This window comes from Microchirus variegatus, assembly GCF_963457635.1.
Source record: "Microchirus variegatus genome assembly, chromosome: 5".
Classification (NCBI taxonomy): domain Eukaryota; kingdom Metazoa; phylum Chordata; class Actinopteri; order Pleuronectiformes; family Soleidae; genus Microchirus; species Microchirus variegatus.
This window is the reverse complement of record NC_139806.1, coordinates 9,117,729-9,137,903: the sequence shown is the minus strand read 5'-3', so window position 1 is coordinate 9,137,903 and position 20,175 is coordinate 9,117,729. Positions and strand designations below refer to the sequence as shown.

The 20,175-nt window shown below is 42.2% G+C and overlaps 1 protein-coding gene across 1 annotated transcript in view; it reads left to right on the top strand.

Annotated features, from left to right (window-relative positions):
- The window catches only part of cdh24b (cadherin 24, type 2b), a gene marked incomplete at both ends in the record, with an annotated part of 105,968 nt that extends 86,250 nt beyond the window's left edge, over positions 1-19,718 (top strand). The window contains 6 exons of the mRNA XM_083888939.1: positions 844-1,100; positions 2,502-2,638; positions 8,625-8,746; positions 12,291-12,408; positions 15,908-16,228; positions 19,507-19,718. Coding sequence (XP_083745065.1) covers positions 844-1,100; positions 2,502-2,638; positions 8,625-8,746; positions 12,291-12,408; positions 15,908-16,228; positions 19,507-19,718 — 1,167 coding nt within the window. The remainder of the gene's footprint in view (positions 1-843; positions 1,101-2,501; positions 2,639-8,624; positions 8,747-12,290; positions 12,409-15,907; positions 16,229-19,506) is intronic.
- Between the last annotated feature and the right edge of the window lie 457 nt (positions 19,719-20,175).

Here is a 20,175-nt window from a genome sequence, read left to right as displayed (position 1 = left end):
AGCGCAGAGCGCAGCCAAAAGCATCCTCCAGTCTCAGAACCTCCCAGCATCAATTTGAGGCAATGTTGTTTCCTCGGTGTGTCGGAGCCCTTTCAACTCCGGGAATCTCATCGGCAATGCTCTAACATCGACGCCCTCATGAATGTGTTTCTCCGTCTTCACACGGAGTTTGAAGTATCACTTCAAAACAAAACAAAAAAACATGCGAGGTAACCGTGGCATGAGTCACTCTGACTCTTTCATTATTTGCGTTCTCTCTGCATGTGATTTGTAATTTAGCAGTCCGTCCATCCATCCATCCATCCATCATCTGCCACTTTATCCTCCACATGAGGGTCGCAGGTCACTGGAGCCAATCCCAGCCGACACACATGGGCCAAAGGCAGAGTACACCCTGGACTGTCCATCACACACACAAAAACAATAATTTCCCTCTCACATTCACACTCATTATCATATTTACAGTGTACATTTAACCTCGGCATGTTTTTGGACTGCGGGAGGAGAAAACCCACGCACACACCACACACACACGGGGGATTGGGAGAACATGCAAACTGTTTTGCTGCAAGGCAACATCACTAACCACTACTAAGTGTGCCTTAATTTAGCAGCCCTCTGTGGAAAATTTACGAGAATCAGAGCTAACACACAAGCGTAAAAACACAGTTAGTATTCATAACGTGACATTTACATAATTTCTTGCTAATAAAATGCATCATCATTACTCATTTCACAGAAGGTGTGTAATTCAAACCCATTTGAACATTGAATCATTGCATACTTAATCATTAATTTGACGAACAATTATCCCCCTTCCCCCCCCCCCCCGCCCCGATGCAGGCCGTGGACTACGAGAGTCGCAGCTCGTACTCTTTCTCCGTGGAAGTCCTCAACCCCATAGTGGACCCTCGCTTCCTGCGCCGAGGCCCGTTCAAGGACCGGGCCTCCATCAGGGTCGCCGTGCTGGACGCCGACGAGCCGCCGAGGTTCTCCCGGGCGCGATATCACATGGACGTGTCCGAGAACTGCCCGCCGGCGTGCACCGTGGGCCGGGTCAGCGCTGTTGACCCCGATACTGGTCTGACCAATAACATCAGGTGAAGTGCTACGTCTGCTGCACTGTACGGCCGAGTGATCGGAAACTACGTCACGGGAGATTATTATTGATTGTTATTGCTACGCAACCGTTCAAAAGTTTGAGGTCACCTATACAATTTTTTTGTGTTTTCCATAAAAAGTCACACTTTTATTCATCAAAAGAGTTGCAAAATGATTAGAAAATACAGTCGAGACATTGACAAGATTAGAAATAATGATTTTTCTTTCGTCTAACATCATTGCATAAGGGTTTTCAAGGGTTTTCTCATCATCCAATAGCCTTCTAACCGATTAGCAAACACAAGTACCATTGGAAATGGGCCTCAATACACCTATGCACATATTCCATTAAAAAACAGACGTTTGCAGCTAGAATAGTCGTTTACTACATTAGCAATGTATAGAGTGTATTTCTGATTCATTTAAAGGTGCCATATGTAAGAATGTGGCCAAAAACTGTTACTACATTCAAATTCAAAATACCGAGGTCTTGTAGGTTTCGTTTTCTGACGTAAGCTGAGACTCTACTGACCAATCATACTGCAATGATTGGTAGACCGCGGTAGGTGGCGCCACATGCCAAAACATGATTTCAAAACATAAGCATGATTTGCAGTCTGCAAAATATTATATATATGTATATATATATACATATATATAGATTTTTTATTGTTATCATAAGAAAATAAATTATAAAAAATGCAAAGAAGTCATTTTTCCTTTGCTTTTTTCTTGGTGCGTACCGTAATGGTTTTAAAATGACAAATCTAATGGGTTTTTTTTGTACATTTTCTTTTTGGTATTTTGATAGAAGACCAACCATAAGTGGTCAACAACGTATATATATATATATTTTTTTTAAAGGATGTTCTTTCTTGTGCATGATCCCTGTTGACTCTCACACTCAAACATTTTCAAGTCAAGTGCATTTGAGTTGACACTAAAAACCTGCTTTTCAACTTGAAGTCAATAAGCCCACACACACACATGAGTTTCTCGTTTCTTGTGTGTGTGTGTGTCTGTGTGTGGAAGGTTTTGTCTCGCACAGTTCAACAAGAGAGGCTAATAAGTGTATATAATAATCTCACAGGAGAGGAGGATGCCTGGAAAAGTGCTAAAACTGAGAGTGTGGTGAGAATGATAGTTGGTGTTTTCTTTGAGATAATGAGATAATCAGTGTCACTTCAAAAGAGCTCCTATCAGCGATGATAATCTTCCCTATATTAATTTTTTTTTGGCCGCTTGAATGCTAAATTCCTTATCACTCGCTCGCACATTTTGCATTGTGTTTTTCTTTCACTCTGCTCCCCCCTTCCCTCACTCTGTATTTTTTTCAACATCCTTCCTCGCACCACATTTATTGCTCTTCTTCCAAATTTCTCCCCTCTCTCCTCTACTAGGTTTTCTATTGATCCTCAGTCAGACCCAGAGGCTCTGTTTCGTATCACGCCAGACACCGGCCTCATCACCACCGCCATGGAGCTGGACCGAGAACGCGAGCACTGGCACAACATTACTGTCATCGCGACACAGAGAGGTCAGAAGTCGCTCTTTGTACTCTCACTGTTTTTACAGCCTGGTCCTTGGAAATACTCCCTTATTTACAACAGAAAATCTCCTGTTGCACATATATGTTAGTTATGGAGGTCTACTTACATACATTAACTTGTTTTTATGGTCAAAAACCTCCTAGTTGCTGTAAACGAGCCGATAGAAATCCTCTTTTTCTGACGCTGTTCCCCAGCCGCGATATTTCAGACTCAACTCTCAACACCCAGAAGACAGACTGTGTTGTGATTGGCCAGCCAGCGTAGAGGCTTCCCAACTGTCTTGTGATTGGCCAGTACCCGGAAGTGACATATTCAGCACACCTGCTCTCAGAAGCACAGCTCCCCCCTCTGGAAACGGTGGATGCACTGCTACTCATTATCAAAACATTGTTTTAACAATGTTTAAAAATAGCTTATTCACGACTCGCCGCCGCAGTCTCTTTTATGACTTTGACCCGGAGTCAGACCCAGAGTCAGAAGACACTGTCGATGTTCCGGAGAAATGCTGTTTACTTAACCGGAGCGGGTTTTTTCAGAGATCTCGCTGAGCCCGAGATTAGAATAAAACACAGCGTTCTCAGCAGTGGCTGAACTGTTTGTTTTGAACCATCAGGGCTTCGTAAACAAGATAATGACGCAGATACACACTAAAAAAACAGCGTTAATTGGAACTTCCGGTCAAGGTCCGCTGTAATGGAACCAACACTTACCGTCTTTGACACCCACACAGGCTGATTAGGGAGCCCAAACTATATTTTTATGGTGTCTGTGTGTGATGCAGTTTTGCTAAGCAGCTTAGCTCTCTTCCTCGATCGTCAAAGCCATGAGAGGAATGTTGTCTGGCACCGTAAACCGTTTGTTACGGCACTTCCCAAAGAATCCATTCGATCTATGTTGTGTGGAGCTATCTGACGCGGCGATGGATTCCCTCATCGCGAGGATTCGAGTGGAAATGAGGAATTAAAGCGACAAATCAAGGACAAGCGTGGCTTTACGGGCACAGTAAAAACTGCAAAAAAGGAGAGTGGTAAACACCAGGTGATGATGGCCAGCCTGAGCAAACGCTGAAGCACTTTACGGGCTCCGTTGCAGTCAGGAGTGAACAAAAGTGCAGCTGACAGAACAATCTCGGATCCATTTAGGAGATGCTCTGCAGCTTTTAGTCATGATCCGTCGAGGCTGTTGTTAACTTCTACTTCCAACTTTGGCCTCATCAAAACCCTGCGTGTTTACGCTCTCTCTTTTCGATTACGCTGTCTGTAAAGCAGAACTTTAAGCAGGACAAAATGACGTCCTGTCTATATAGTGACACCTTATTTATTGCATTAAATGTCCGACTCTCTTGTCGATTATTTCCATTATAGGTTTCTTTGCGATATAGGCAGCAATTGCAGGCCCTGTAGAAGTGATCTTACCAACACAAGGTCTCGTATGCAGATTAGTGATAGCAGACCAGTCAGTGTCTGTGTGTATTCTCTTTGGGGTCACTTAGAAATGTCCTTATTTTTGAAGGAAAACCACTTTTTTTCAATGACTATAACATTAAAGGAATCATAAATACACTCTATATATTGTTAATGTGGTAAAAGACTATTCTAGCTGCAAACGTCTGGTTTTTAATGGAATATGTACATAAGTGTATAGAGGCCCATTTCCACTGTTCTAATGGTACATTGTGTTTGCTAATGGCGTTAGAAGGCTATTGAATGATTAGAAAACCCTTGAAAACCCTTGTGTAATTATGTTAGGACAGCTGAAAACACTTTTGCAGGTTCTTTGACGAAAGCAAAGTTTGAAGGGCAAAATTCTTATTTTGAATAAAAAACATTATATTTTTTACGTTATATGCGTAGACGCGTATGCATATTTTCTATTCATTTTGCAACTCTTTTGATGAATAAAAGTGTGAGTTTTAATAGAAAACACACAAAAAAATTAGGTAACCCCAAAACTTTTGAACAGTAGTGTATTAATTATCCTGAAAGACGATTATGAAATTATTGATAAACTAGAAAAGCACTCGGAGAGCACAGACCTCTGCCAAGGCAGCTCAGTGGCAACAAAATACACCCTGCATGTACGGATCACGCCCCCAAAATCGCAAAAAATTTCATCCAACTCCGTCCATGACTTCTCGAGTTATGTCGCCAACAGACAGACAAACAAACTCCATTCGAAAAACATAAACCTCCTTGGCAGAGGTCAAAAATGCAAATCTCTACTGCACCTTTAATGTCTCCAAATACCAGCAAAAAAAATTCATGCTCTTTATGGAATAAAAATGGTGATTAATAATAAAGTTTTATGGCCTGAAATCAGCCGTATTTATCAGAGTAAAAGGGTTAATATTCATGTGGTGCTGATGTGAGAGCTCTCGCAGCGTTGCTCTCCAGCGGCCGTGTGACAGGTACACACAGGCAGAAGAATGTTCACAGCTGCGGCTGAAATTATGATGAGGTCTGGCTGCCTGAGAGGACAGTAAAAAAACTTTATGGATGCTTTGAAGGCCCACCAACATGGAGAGAGAGAGATGGGGGGGGTGGGGGGACGACGCAGTGGTGCAAAACAGAGACCTCACATGTTATTGCGTGTAAAAGAAAAACACAGTCTAGACAGTGAATGGGACACAGTTGCATTGCATAAAAAATGACTCTGGCGACAACAAATGCCGATCGCTTTGCACGCACTTAAAATTAATTTATAGGTCCAGTGTTTAAAGGCGCCATATGTAAGAATGTGGCCAAAAACGGTTACTACATTGAAATTCAAAATGCCAAGGTCTTTTAGGTTCGGTTTTCTGACGTAACTGGCAACCCGTGGTTGCTCGGCAGCTGAGACTCTACTGACTGCAATGATCGGTAGATGGCGGTAGGTGGCGCCACATGCCAAAACATGATTTCAAAACATAAACATCATTTTCATTCTGCAAAATATATTTTTTAATGCAAATATTTTGTCTGAACTGTTGTTGTTGGTGAGTTCAGTTTGTTATATGAACATTATTCCTGAGTCTCTGTGACATATTAGGAGGATTTTTAACGGCCAGTTTCTTTAGATTTATTACACAATGCACCTTTAAGAATCATGCTCTCCTCCTCTCTGCTCCATACTCTCTTCTTTTTTAGATTTTGTGGAATTTATTGCGCTAGTTGACTTTCTCTCTACGTCATAACAGAAAAGCATGGTCGCCATTAAAATACTCTGTTATGTCCATGAAAAAATGTTTGTTTTCGCCAATAAATCAAATTAAATCAAATCACATGCTCAAATGTTATACCTACCATAGGTTGAAAACCCCCCAGAGTCCTCCTTTAAGGCACTGGCAGGTGATGTCTCCTGCTTTGGGCAGGTGACAAACAATTCGGGTGTTCTTTTTAACCCCTGAAAATCAATCAAACTGACTGAAGCAGCACTTAAAGCATAGTTTGGAGAATGCTGTCCAGTGTCTATAGCGTGCGAGGAGCAGAAGTCCTGTCTTCCCTGTCAAGACTTACTCTCGACAAAGTTAATCTTTACTCAAAGTCTACTCAGGGCTCGGTGTGGCAGCGGTGTTTGTCGGGCTGTGGAGGCAGCGCAGCGAGTGCCTGTCTTCAATAACGAGCTCTATCTAATAAACAGACTGTCGGAGGCAGTGTTGACACAAAGCTCAGTAGGAGCTCTGCCATGGCCACGGGCAGGCCAGATCAACCGGTGGCATTACAGCGAGAGCTCATTTTCAGCTTTTCAGCCATGGGAACCAGCCGCTGTCATCCATGACACAGTGTTACTGCTCGAGGTTTGTGAACACGGTGTGGGAGTGCGTGCGTGCGTGTTAGTGTGTGTGTGTGTGTGTGTGTATTTGTGAGACTCACGCTGTGCTATGTGTACACCTGCTCAGATAAATGAGTAAAGATGAGTTCTGGTAAGCCTGGATTGTGTCTCACACAAGAGCAGCCTAAAATGTGATTGTGAAAGTTCAGCTCAGACTAAGACTCTCCCGTGTTTTCCGTGCATGTCTGTGAGAACTTCATGTTTGTGTGTGTGTGTGTGTGTGTGTGTGTGTGTGTGTGTGCCAGTGAATGGGGGGGGGAGTGGGAGACCATGTGCCAATCCATTTAAACTGCACCCTTGTGTAACTGCATGCAGATTGACTGCTTTCTATATCCCTCCTCTGCTAACTCTCTTGGAAATAGACTTGCATACACACTTGACTCTTGGCGCTAAGAATGGCACAGTTTGATATGGAAAACTCTGATTGCAACAGAAGCCTCAGTTGTGCTCCAGCTGGGAGCCTGTGAGACGCAACGCAGGCCAAATGAAAACCAGTGTACGACTGCATACTCGACCGAGTACGTGCTCCATAATATCTGAGAGCTGTTGAAGCTTTTGAACAAAAACTGAAATGCTATAGCTCACCTAAGAGGACTGTTTAATGGAAGTAATGGAGTGTAAAGTTGCACCTGTGTGTGTCTGTGTGTGTGTGTAAACACTGATTTTTCTCTTGTGATGGAGATTGTAATATAAATTCCCAAGCAGCTTTGTGCATTTTGGAGCTCTCTATTGTAACCTGCTTGGTCAAATACTTGATTCGGATCATTCAAATATGCTCTGTCGCTTATACGTGGCAGAACGGAACCTCCTCTGTTGCCTACAAGAGATTGTAGGCTGTATGCTCACGCCCAGTAAACATCAGTGACTGACTCGCACCATGATAATGGGGTCTGCTAATATCAACTAGCGGTCAGCTCCCAGTGCAGCATAGACGCCAACAGAAACCTCACAAAACCACAAAAAGCACACAGGAAAGTGACTGACACCGAGTGAAGACTCAAACGTTGCATCTTGTTCCCGAGTAAAATGCTGAAGTTTCGTCACAGCACAGTCGCCATAGAAGTTGCGTTAAGCCCCGTAGATGAAAGAAAAAGAAGGCAAAGAAGGCAGTGCAGATGAGGCAAGGGAGTTTAAAAGGCACAGGGAGTTGGAAGACGGCAAATTGGATTGTGGACATTGTTCCAAGACAGTAGTTTTTTTTTTTAACTGGATAATTTCTCCAGTAAGTCATCCAAAGGATTTTTCCAGCTGCTCCGTGTCTGTGTTTATTTGTCGCAGTGATGACAACGCTCCCTGCACATTATTCATGACAGCATTTTTATATACAGTGTTGTGTCACTGGATATACTGACCTGTCACTTTCACACTGGGACATACAGTATCTCATGGATGGAGCAGTGGCTCTCAGGTGGAAAAATGAAAGTGGTGTTGTTGATTTGGATTGATTAAAGGGGACATATTATGCAAAATAGACTTTTTAATCATTTTAATACTTATATTTGGGACTCTGGAGGCCCTATGAGGAGGCAAAGTGTGAAAAAGATGACTCGGTCATGTTTTTGTGGTCCTCCTCAGTCTAAGTACAGGAGATAAAACACACGATGATGACTTCCACGCTCCTTGGGACGTCACAAGATGCAAAATTTGTGGAATTGTTGTCTACTTTGTCCCTATAAAATGCGAGAGTGCAGGCGAGGGCAATAGTATCCGGAAGAGCGGAAGTCGGCGAAGTGTTCTATTCTTGACTGCACAGTGCAGCACAGAGTTCTACACAAACTTCCAGCCTCAGAGGATTTACGTGTCCAGTGGATACATTTTATATATGATGGCAATGTGCCGGCTAGAGTCTGCAAATTATGGCTTTTTCCAAATGCTAACTGCTGTTAGCTGCCGGAGCCTCAGTGGCGCTGACGTAGTTTCCTGTGTCTCATTTGCATTCAAAGAGACAGGCACTCAAAAGCGAGCGTTCTGGTGAGGGTGATTGAACTGCTGTGGTGCTTCATCCTTAAGGTATTTTGACCAAAGCATGTCACAGACATGTTCATTAGGACACCAGGGAACTAGGTTCACTTGGAGAAATAGGGTATAATATGTCTACTTTAAAAGATGTGATTAAATGTTTTGGCCTGACATGTTTCTCTCTTTCTCTCTCTCTCATTTCAGACAATCCCAGCCAAGTGTCCAGAGTTCTGGTTGCAGTAGAGACATTAGACCTGAATGACAATGCACCGGAGCTGGACAGGCAGTACACAACAGCCATGTGCGACTCGTCCTCCATGGGCCAGGTCAGTTTTTGCGTTAATTGCGTTATTGGACAAACAAACGAGATCAGGATGTAATTAATATGAGGAGGAGAAGAGTCAGTGATAAGAAACAAAAACGGTGCATCAAATTATTATTTTTTTTTCAGCCTCTGAAAAGAGTGAAGAATCAACACCCAGCAAAACCAAAAAAAGAGGGAGAAAAATAATGGAACACACAGTTCAGTACACTGAAAAGTTATCACGCAGCTTGACGCTTTTGACACCGTTCTGCACGAGCGACTGTCCGACTGAGATGGCCCCCCCAACAATAGCGCTTGTTCAGTGTTGTGAAGAAAAAATCAATAATCTCCACACCACATCTGCTATCATTGTCAATCCAGCAGATCTTTACTTCACTCACCAACCACACAGCACCGTCGATGCTCTTTGACAGCAGAGAATAGTCATTCCCCCCCCCCTCCCCCCCCATTCATCATGGAAATGCAACACGAACTGATAAAAAACAGAGTTCTTAAAAGTCGAGATGATTGGACATATCAGATGCAGTAAAGGTTATGGTGTAACGTTGAAATGTAAACACATCCTTAACATCTAAACCCGTGTCCTTAACGTCTCGACCCTTGTCGAATGAAATCACACAGCGGTGATTAAGCGGCTACAGCGGCTAAAGGCACATTTCTTTGTCCGGAACGCTCAGAATATAAATTCACAACCTTGATGTAGCAGCAGCATCATCGGGTCAAAATCACAACCGCTCCAACTTTGGTTTATGAATACCAACGAACCTAAAGACATTTACACCAGTCTTGCTTTTAAATATAAAAAAATATTTGCTTTGTACCTTTTACATTACCTTATACCTCACGCTTTACACCAGTCATTACCACAGACTGGGTTGTTTTTTACTCACTGGATACATTTACAGATGTTTTTCCAACCTCCAGTGTTACAGATATGGCAGTAAAACGAGTTAGAAACATTATATTATGGACACATTTTTCCCTGTTACAATGTATGTTGTGTATTGTGATAGTTTGTCATAATCTTTTGGGACATAAAAAAAAGCATGTGCAAATATTCACAATACATTTGAATTGGCTTGTTGCAGTGCGGCCATTTTGACATGTTTTAGCCGGGGAAGCACGGGTGATACGAGCTATGTATGTACTCGCTGCTTAAAGTAATTAGTTACCCTACTAGCTACATTACTTTTGGATTACTCCATGACATCACCTGAGATGTACCATACCTTAGCTGCCAAGTAACACTGTAAAATTAAACAATATGCCTAAATTAGCATGAAACTTTAGTCGAAAAAATGTGTGTAATCGTTAATTTTTCAATCGTTAATTTTCAATCAACATCTGTAAATAAAATGTTTTCAGGCTAAGCTAAGACGTCAGAGAATGTGCGTAGAGAAGCAGGAAGTAATGTGTGTGTTTACATTTAGCGAGTCCTGGGCTGTAGCTAATGTGTGGTTGCTGTACGCGCTAAGCTAAAGGAGCTAGCGGTCTTCGGGGGTCTGCTAGCTTGCAGTTGCTAACAAAAATAAACCTATAGTTCAACATTTATGATGATGAGAATTCAAAGGAAGATAACTAAATATGCGCGTCCTTCCTCGTCTTTGTGTTTTCGGTCCCAGTAACAAGATCATTTTTTGATTGATGTGACGTTACATTACTGCCTTACAGGCAAATGTAATCCGATTACACTAACAAGTTACTTTGTGCGTTACCCCCCAACACTAGTCGCAACGGACTATTGTCTAATTTTCCAGAAGTAGAAGTAGCAAACAAACGATATATATGTGTCTTTTTGTTCCCTCGACGTCCGATATCCGTCTCATTTCCCTCCGACGCAAACCCACCCTTTTGTTCGGGATGAAACGATGTGCTTGGCGTGTGTTTACATGTCATATTTGTATTCCGATCCATGTAAAACGCAGTTACCGATGACATTAACAATGTGTTCAAGTCAGGGAAGCATGCGGACTGAAACAGGGGAAGCTAAATGGAACTCAGCCATCAGTAATTAGGTTATTTACACATGTGATTTCCCCTTCTGTGGCTGCTGTGCGTTTTAAAAGTTGTATTTTTTTATTTTTTTTTTACAAATCATACAGCTGCAACTATCTATCTATAAACACGTCATTATGTTTGTCTTACACGGACTTAGATAAGAGGCTTATGCTCTCCGATAGTGATGTCGGGCGTAAAGAAACAGCAGCACATATGCTTCAAATCTGTTTCCATTCAAACGTACGAAGCCCACTGTTCAAAGCTGCGTCCATTCAAGTGCGGGAGCATACGGCGTACAGAGGGACAATGCTCCGTCTATTCACGTACGGCAGCATGTAGCCACAGCGCCGACATTCAGGTGAATCCTCAATGGCCCGTTATCACACTGCAGCAGCCATTCACATTGTAATTAAACTCCAGGCCTCGTCGTCTCAGACGTTCTCCCTCCCTGCCTCCTCCTCCTCGTCCCGACTGTCCGTGGTGCTTTATGTGTGTTCATCCTGGTGTTCTTACTCGATCATATCTCAGTTATAGAAATCATTCTCTCTGCTCCTCAATCTCTCTCTGGAAACCGTTCCCTGCCTTTGTTTCCCCCCCTTCTCTTCTCTCTTTTCCATCTTCAGTGTCCCATGCTGGCTCCTTCACCATAATTTGGTGTCTGTGTTTTTTTTTTTGTTGTTGTTATTTTGATGTTGATTTTTTTTTTTTTTTTTTTTCCTTGTCATGTTTGTGTTTGTGAGCGAGAGAGAGAGGCAGACAGAGAGAGATTATGATGTCTTTACGTGTGTTAGGGACGGGAACGCGTGTCTCGCTATGACAAGTCATTAGGCGAAAGGCGTCTGAACGCTCACGTGCGGCAACTGATAACATAATGTGACTGTACATAAATCATCCAAATGACTAACTGAGAGGGGAACGCGGCAACCCTTCATCTCCGCTCTCTCTCGACTCTCTCGTCGCTATGGCACTCGAAAGCATCTCTTGAAGGAAGGAAGGAAGGAAGGAAGGAAGGAAGGAAGGAAGGAAGGAAGGAAGGAAGGCAGGTTTGCATGATGACAACTAAAGTTTTTTTCATTAAAAAGAAATTACCCCTCAGCTCACGCACTGGGACGTTTTCTTTAGATTCATTTACTTACAATTTCTACCCAAGCCAAGCCTTGTGCAGGTGCTATTACTAAATTGAATTGAAAGCCACACTGAATTTGTTAAAAGGCGACTGCGTTCAAACAGTTATTTATATTGTGTATGTGTATGTGTGCGTGTGTGTGTGCGTGTGCGTGTGTGTGTGTGACACAGCTCACTTGTGTCTCCGTACTAATTGTTTGGCTCATTTTTGTTCCTGCTTGCGTTAGCTAATGGTTTGTTTTAAGAAGCACTCTCGGTGTAAGTGTTTCTCTCATTACCTTCTTTTTCCTCTTGTCTGCACGCTGTTCTCCTTCCACACACACACACACGCACACACACACACACATGCACACATGCACACACACACACAGACGCACGTCCTCACCCAATCTCCCCCCGCTCTCTCTATCTCTGCCTTTCAGGTGGTGCAGGTGTTGCGGGCGATTGATAGAGATGAGGGCGGCAATGACAGCACCGTGTATTTCAGCATCCCTCCAGAGTCCAGCGCCGCTCTCAACTTCAGCGTCAGGGACAGCGGTGGTAGGCACTCAATCTTTCACTCTCTCTGTATTCCCTCTTAATTCCCCCCCCTTCCCTTGTTTTCTGTTGTTGTTCCCTTGGCAGGCACACACTGCCTTTTTTTCTTTTTCTTTAAGGCTCTTAATCCCACCATTTCTTTCCGCCTTTCTCTTTCCATTTTCGTCTTTTTCCAGCACTCTCTCTTTCTTACAAGCTCCTCTCAAACGATCTACTCCCTACCTACCTACCACCTCCCTTTTTCTGTCTCGGCCTTTCTCTTCCACCATCCATCTCCCAACTCTGGTGGCCCCATTGTTTTGCTTTGCTATTCTTGCTCTTCTATTGTTTGTCCCTCTTGTTTGCCTTCTCATATCCTCTACATCCATCTTCTCCATCCAGCCGCCACGTCCCGGTGGAAAAGCCTTTGAGGGAATCACAGCTGCTCTTTTTAATCCACTTCAACTGAATTGAATTTACCTACTTAGGATTTGTTTCCAGTGCATTCTTTGCTCTGCTTCCTGGACTATAACACAAACCGCATACAGAGCGAGTGCACAACTGTGTATGTATACATGTATACGCACAGTAACATGTAAACCTAGCGCAACAAAAACAAATCATGCATACTGTAGAAAAAAAAGTGCATTCAACAAATCCACTAAAAAAAATTCTGAATTATACTCACTGTCTTTATACATGAAAGCAAAAAATTATTGGTCCAGGAATGTATTTACCAATAAATCACCTGTGAAGTTTTCTTCTTTGTTTCTGCACGTCGCGTAAAACAACAAAACATTTGTTAAAACTCAAACAATTACATTACAACCAACAACTGTCACTTCATAGAATAATGATAATGCTAATTGACACATAATAATATCTAAGAGGTATAAGGTCTAACATGTTCTATTGAATTTCCATTGATATCGACACTATATCATTGTCTTCTTCCACTTCTGCGATAGTTTAATTAACTCATTATCTTAAAGCGGACCAAGACTGGAAGTTCCAATAAACGCTGTTTTTTACTGTGTATCTGCGTCATTACCGCGTATACGAAGCCCTGAAGTTTCGAAACAAACAGTTCAGCCATTGCTGAGAACGCTGTGTTTTATCGTAATCGTGGGCTCAGCGAGAGAATCTCCCTTCTGAGATTTCAGTCTAAAAATATCACGGCTGAGGACAGCGTCAGTAAGGAGAGATTTCTATCGGCTCGTTTACAGCAACTAGGAGGTTTTTGACCATAAAAACAAGTTAATGTATGTAAGTAGACCTCCATAACTAACATATATGTGCAACAGGACCACTCTATGTGACCTTTCAGATGTTTGTAACAAGTCATTTTTTTTTTTTTTTTTTTTTTTTTTTTTAGTTAAACAGCTTATAGGATGTGACCAAGTACCGAATTATTAGCACCAAAAGCTAGCAACTAAACATAAAATGTTATTAGTAATGTGTTTGAGTCATATAATCACTCCACCCAGGAATGAATAATGTCAAAAATGACTCACAAATGTGTTAATATGATCACAGTTTTACCTCAAAATTACAATTTTTTTATTTTTTTTATTTGTCATTTCACTGTTTTTCATTTGGCCTCTTAACATTTATGGATTCACAGGCTGCAGAAAATGCCCCTTGAGTTTAAAGCCTTAGCTGCACTGACGGGTGTAAAGTCATCATCTGCCAACAACAACAAAAAAGTAACTGTGTGCAGCGTTTTAAAAACTGTACTTTAACAAGCAATCAAAATTTGCACATGCATCTAACTTTATGTCCTGGCAATAGTAAAAGTATTTTTATATTTTATTTTAATGTTGCTTGTATTTGAGAAGTGTTTCCATGATTATTGGCTAAACTGTTGTGTCTTTATACAATATTCATTTTTATTTTTGTAAGCTGTAATTTGCATGATTTCAAATAGATGATCATTTTCTGCTCGGCACACACAAGAGAAGCTCCTGACGACCGCGTTACAGTTGATGTGATTGACACGTTAGGTGCTAGTTTTCTCCCTTTTGCGCGTCTTGTCGACACATAACAACATTAGCATGCCATTAAAAAGTCATCATTCTGACATCAAACGTTCTATTTAACTGTATTTCTGTCTCTTTTGACTCCTTGGGGAAATATCAAGCGATGTAGCAGCTGATGAATTCTCCTCTTTGTTTGCCTGCTCGCTGCCAACGTCTTTGTCTTTGGCATCGCACCGGTGACCTAAACTTGGCAAAAAAAATAACGAGTGGTGAACCTGCTCTGGTTGGATCCAGGCTCAAGAGGATAAACGCTCTGACAGGAGCGAATCAAAGGCTTCTTTTATGCGTCGTCCAACAGCACAACAGAGAATAAGAACATGTTCAACATGATCTCATACGGACAGTTCCAGACAGACTCTGGTTTGATCTGTCGTTTAAATCACAGAAGATTACGTTGATAATCAAGTCACCTGTTTTTTTTTAATGACAACATGCTGCTCAGTTGTTGCCCAGTGTCCTTTCTTCCAATGTTAATGATGAGCGATAAGATTTGTCGTGCAAACCAATAACACTTTTGCAAGAGTGGCGATGTTGGGGCATCATTTCCAATTTGCAGTGTTGTAATGTAATGAAGTACAAATACTTCGTAGAACTTTCAGATCTGTACTTTGTTATTTATATTTCTGACAACTTTTACCCCACTACATTTCGTAAATGTGTACTTTTACTCCGATATGTTTCCCTTAACCATCTTCGTTACTAGTTACTACAAAATAAAAGTTGGTTTCTGGACTCTGGGAGCTGGGTTTCAGCTAACAGTGGTTACTTTTGAAACTTTTGATACTTAAAGGTCCCATATTATGCAAAATCAACTTTTTAATCATTTTAATCCTTATATTTCGGACTCTGGATGCCCTATCAGTCGCCATAGTGTGAAAAAAGATGACTCTGTCATGTTTTTGTGGTCCTCCTCAGTCTAAGTCTAAGAGATAAAACACGTTATGTTGACTTCCGCGCTTCTTGGGACGTCACAAGACGCTAAATTCCTGGAATTGTTGTCTCGCGGAGCTCCGCTTTGTCCGTAAAAACAGGCGAGCGTGCAGGTGAGGGCAACGGCATCCGAAAACCAGAAGATGTGAAAAGTTCTATTCTTGGCTCCACAGTGCAGCACAGAGTTCTACACAAACTTCCAGCCTCAGAGGATTTATCTGTCCAATGGACAAATAAATCAAATGTTATATATATATATATACAACGACAATGTGCCTTGCTAGAGCCTGCAAATGATCACTTTTCCAAATGCCAACTGCTGTTAGCTCCCATTAGCTTCTGTGGCTGATGTCATTTCCTGTAAGTTATACTTACTAAAAGGTGATTTTAACTTCTACGAAAGTAATTTTCTGGTAAGATACTTGTACTTTTGCTAAAGTATCACTTTCAAGTACTTTATGTAAGTCTGCCTATGTGTACTATCCCACTGCCAAAAAAAACACACCAAATTAACAATAGACTAATTATCTTCCCTCGTCTCCGTCTTCCTCCAGGCCCCACGGCCAGCCTGGTGCTCCTCTCCCAACTCCAGCCACTGTCCCGCTCCCCTTCCTCCACGCTGACGCTCTTCGTGCCCCTCGTCCTGAGGGACGGGACATCGGGCCTCACGAGCACCGGGACGGTCACTGTGTCCGTCTGTCCCTGCCTGAGAGGAGGTGCACAGACCGGGGAGAAAGAGAAGAACACACAGATGGAGGGAGAGTGGGAGTCGGACAGAGAGGCGGTGTGTCTCCCTCAGCACTCCACGCTGCCTTCCCCTGGTCTCAGTACTGCCGCCCTGTTGGCGATCCTGGCTTGTGTTGCTACACTACTCGGTAAATACTTCAATACAAAGATTTCTTTTCATAGCCTGCATATCAAAATACACTTGGTGCAACTATAGGAGCCTATTGTACAGTACAAGCTGTCGATAAAATTAATAAGTGCCAAGTTTTATTGTCTATTTTCCTCTTGATGGGATGTCAAGCAGCGGAGTCACCACATGGTGACAAACTGCTTTTTCCATACCACGACTTCCTATGCTTCAAGCTTTAAGACTATGTCAATGTTCTTATAACACAATCTATGATTTTTATGAACGCAGAGGTGATGATTATTATAAAAGCATTAACAACATCAACGACGACGTTAAAAACCCGAGTTGCCCCCTTGAAAGAGTCGTACTTGTAAAACTTACGTCGTGTTTTTAACGACAGCATTTTGTGTTGTATGTAGTAAACAGTAAAGTAACGCCGTTAAGATTTACCACCTATAAAGGAGTTTTAATGCTCATCTATAAATGAAAAGATGAGTAAATAGTGTTTAGGGCATTTTATCCTCCGCTACGTCCCGGGAGCCTGAATCTGCATATGAAAATAATGGAAGCAGCAGCGTAAATATTCCTCTTAGTCACAGCTGCGTTTACTTTTTGGTGCAGTTATCTCTTCTGGCAAGGTCAGCATTAATCACCACTAAAAGAATGATTGTGAGCGATTATCTGGGACCCCCTGGTTTTTGATTGCAGCGTAATAAAATGTGACTGCCACCTTCGCAGAAACTCTCAAATGCTCAACCGGATAATGTCTAGGTGCTGAGGAGGCGTTGGCTCGCGGCCAGCATCGTTGTCAATTCTATTCAGTCTGTTGGATCACTACTCACGCCGGGTTACCACGGAAGGCATTATCATTCCGGAAGAGACCAGATCAATCAAGGCAGAGACGCAACACGGCGTGAAGGTGATCACGCGGAGTCGCCGAGAATTTAGTTCTCTAAGTGGGGAAGGGCATAAACTATTCGAGGAAACGCATAAAACTTCACGGCGCTCGCTTTCAGAGCAGGGCTCGAGTTTTTTGCTGCTCGTTTTTTGATCTATCGGTAGCACGTCCTAATCCCAGAGCGCAGAGTAACTGGCTCCACTGCAATATGGTGAATGTTCTCCAGGAGTGCTGATAATAGCTCCACCAGATCCCATCGGTGTATTAGAAGAGCGGTTTGCAGACATAAGTTTGGGATTTGGAGTCATTTAGTTAACCACATGAAGAGAGACTGCACGGGCATGTCATGTAGGCGATCCCTTAAATTATTATGAAAGATTAATTTAAGATTAGTTTAAGCAACCAAAGTAAACTAATCATACTTTGGTTGCTTAAAATAAAACATACATAATACATGTATATGCACATACTGTAAATACATGCACTACCTTTCATAAGTATGGGGTCACATTTGGGGTCAAGTTCTCCATTAAAAGGCAAACTTTTATTCATCTAAAGAGTTGCAAAATGACAATTGACAAGATTAGAAATAATGATTTTTATTCAGAATAATAATTTTCAGCTGAGCTAACATAATTGCACGAGGGTTTTCTAATCGTCCAATAGTCTTCTAACACAATTAGCAAACACATTGTACCATTAGAACACTGGAAATGGGCCTCTATACACCTATGTACATATTCCATTAAAAACCAGACGTTTGCAGCTAGAATAGTCGTTTACCACATTAACAATGTATAGAGTGTATTTCTGATTCATTTAATGTTATATTCATTGAAAAAAGTGCTTTCCCTTAAAAAAAAATAAGGATATTTTTAAGTGACCCCAAACTTTTGAATATGAATCCAGGTGTCGGTCTGTCAAACATTACTTTTCTCTGCATGCTCTAATGTGAGCGACACTCGACTGACTCTTTCTTGTTTGGAAGACGGCGTTTTATTTGCCTTTTTATAACTAACCCTGGCTTAATTCACGCTAATCCTTTTATTATTTAAAAAATGAACAAAATTCTGCTCTGGATATGCCTGTCATCCACATTACACCAACACTTTTAGACTCTCCCCAAAGAAAAACTGAAGAAGTTCAGAGACACTGCCTGGCTTTGATTTCCTTTGAAAACTCTGGGCCTGGGCCGATGGATTATCGTCAAACTATAGTACAATATTTGAGACAGTCCATAAGGGTCGAGAGCATCATTTTTTGCATCTGATCACCTACAGTACCTTCAATTAGAGTTTAGGAACAACAGGCATGTTGTGTGGCACTGGGTGAGATTACAGATGGACACAGATTCATGCTCGTATGGATGTTTTGATCTAAAACATCGTCGTATGGATGTAGCCTGTGGTTGCACTGTGTATCATTATAAAGTCTGATACACGCTTAAAAAGACAAGCATACACTGCTGTACGCCTACAGCTTCCAATCTCCATTTGTAAGCAAGCATTAATTCATAGGGAGAAAAAAAAAAAAGTTAAATTTGAAATTGGTCAATTATCCTTGAAACTTTTTGATAAATTTTGCTTGACCTCAGGATTAGTTGGATGCAGATCAGATAGATTTTTTTTCTCGTGGAATATTTGTTGAACTGGATTTTGGCTGTGTGTGTAGGTAGGCAGGCTACCGGTATGTTCATGTCCCTTTAAGACACTCGGACGTGTACAGCATGTGTAGTCGCGTATATATATATATATATATATATATATATATATGTGTGTCATGTTTGATATGTGTCAGTACTGATATCTGTGTTACAGCGCACATGCTTATATCAGGCAAATGGTCAATTATGCAAATTATGCGATGACGTCATTTAGCAACTTTGAACTTATCGTTCATTTATCATTATCGAGGTGAACTGCTCGATATATGGTGATATTTGATTTGAGGCCATAATTCGCCCAGCCCTAGTTTGTAGGTAGCACACGCACCGAAGAAACCACTTGCAAAGACTTGCTGGTTAAAGCTGGGCTCTTTGTCCTGAGCCCTGGGTCAAGTTGTGCTGTCTGCTCTGGGACTGTAAGGTCATGAGAAAATAAAGTCTATTTGCCTGGCCGGGGCTCAAAGTCAATTACAGATTTGGAGGCATGCAACCTACTGATATGATATATGAGCCCTCTGACCTACGCCCTCTGCTGTATTCGTGTTGACTCTGTGTCTCACCTCTTTGTCTGCCCAATTCCTCCCTTGCTCACTCTCATTCTCCTCCCTTCCCTTTTATTTCCCCTGTGACTTGTGCCCCCTCCCTCCCCACGTTCATCATTCTTTTTCCAATTTCTCTCCCGTGCCTTCGATATCCTTCACTCTCCGCCGCCACCTTCTTTTTTTTCTGTCTGCAGCGGTGAGTGCCCTGTCATTGTCACTGCGTCGTCAGAAGCGCGACTCCCTGTCACCGCTGGAGGAGGACGACGTGCGCGAGAACATCATAACGTACGACGACGAGGGCGGGGGAGAGGCTGACACAGCTGCCTTTGACATTGCAGCGCTGCAGAGTGCTCCGCACAGCTCACACTCGCGTGGCTACCGCACGCTGGACAGCAGGAATATGTGAGTGTGTGTGTGTGTGTGTGTGTGTGTGTGTGTGTGTGTGTGTGTGTGTGTGTGTGTGTGTGTGTGTGTGTGTGTGTGTGTGTGTGTGTGTGTGTGTGTGTGTGTGTGTTTGTGGTGATTGATGCATAGTTGAAAGCTGACATATTATGAAAACTCAACTTTTTAATCATTATAATACTTATATTTGAGACTCTGAATGTGAAAAAAGATGACTCACTCATGCTTTCGTGGTCCGTTTTTGTCTCAGTACAGGAGATAAAACACGATTTTGAATTCTGTACTCATTGCTACGTCACAATGAGGCATCCCTGGAATTCTCGTGGAGCTCCGCTTTGTCCTTAAAAAATGCGTGAGTGCATGCGAGGGCAATAGTATCCGGAAAAGCGGAAGTGTTCTATTCTTGGCTGCACAGTGCAGCACAGAGTTCTACACAAGCTTCCAACCTCAGAGGATTTACG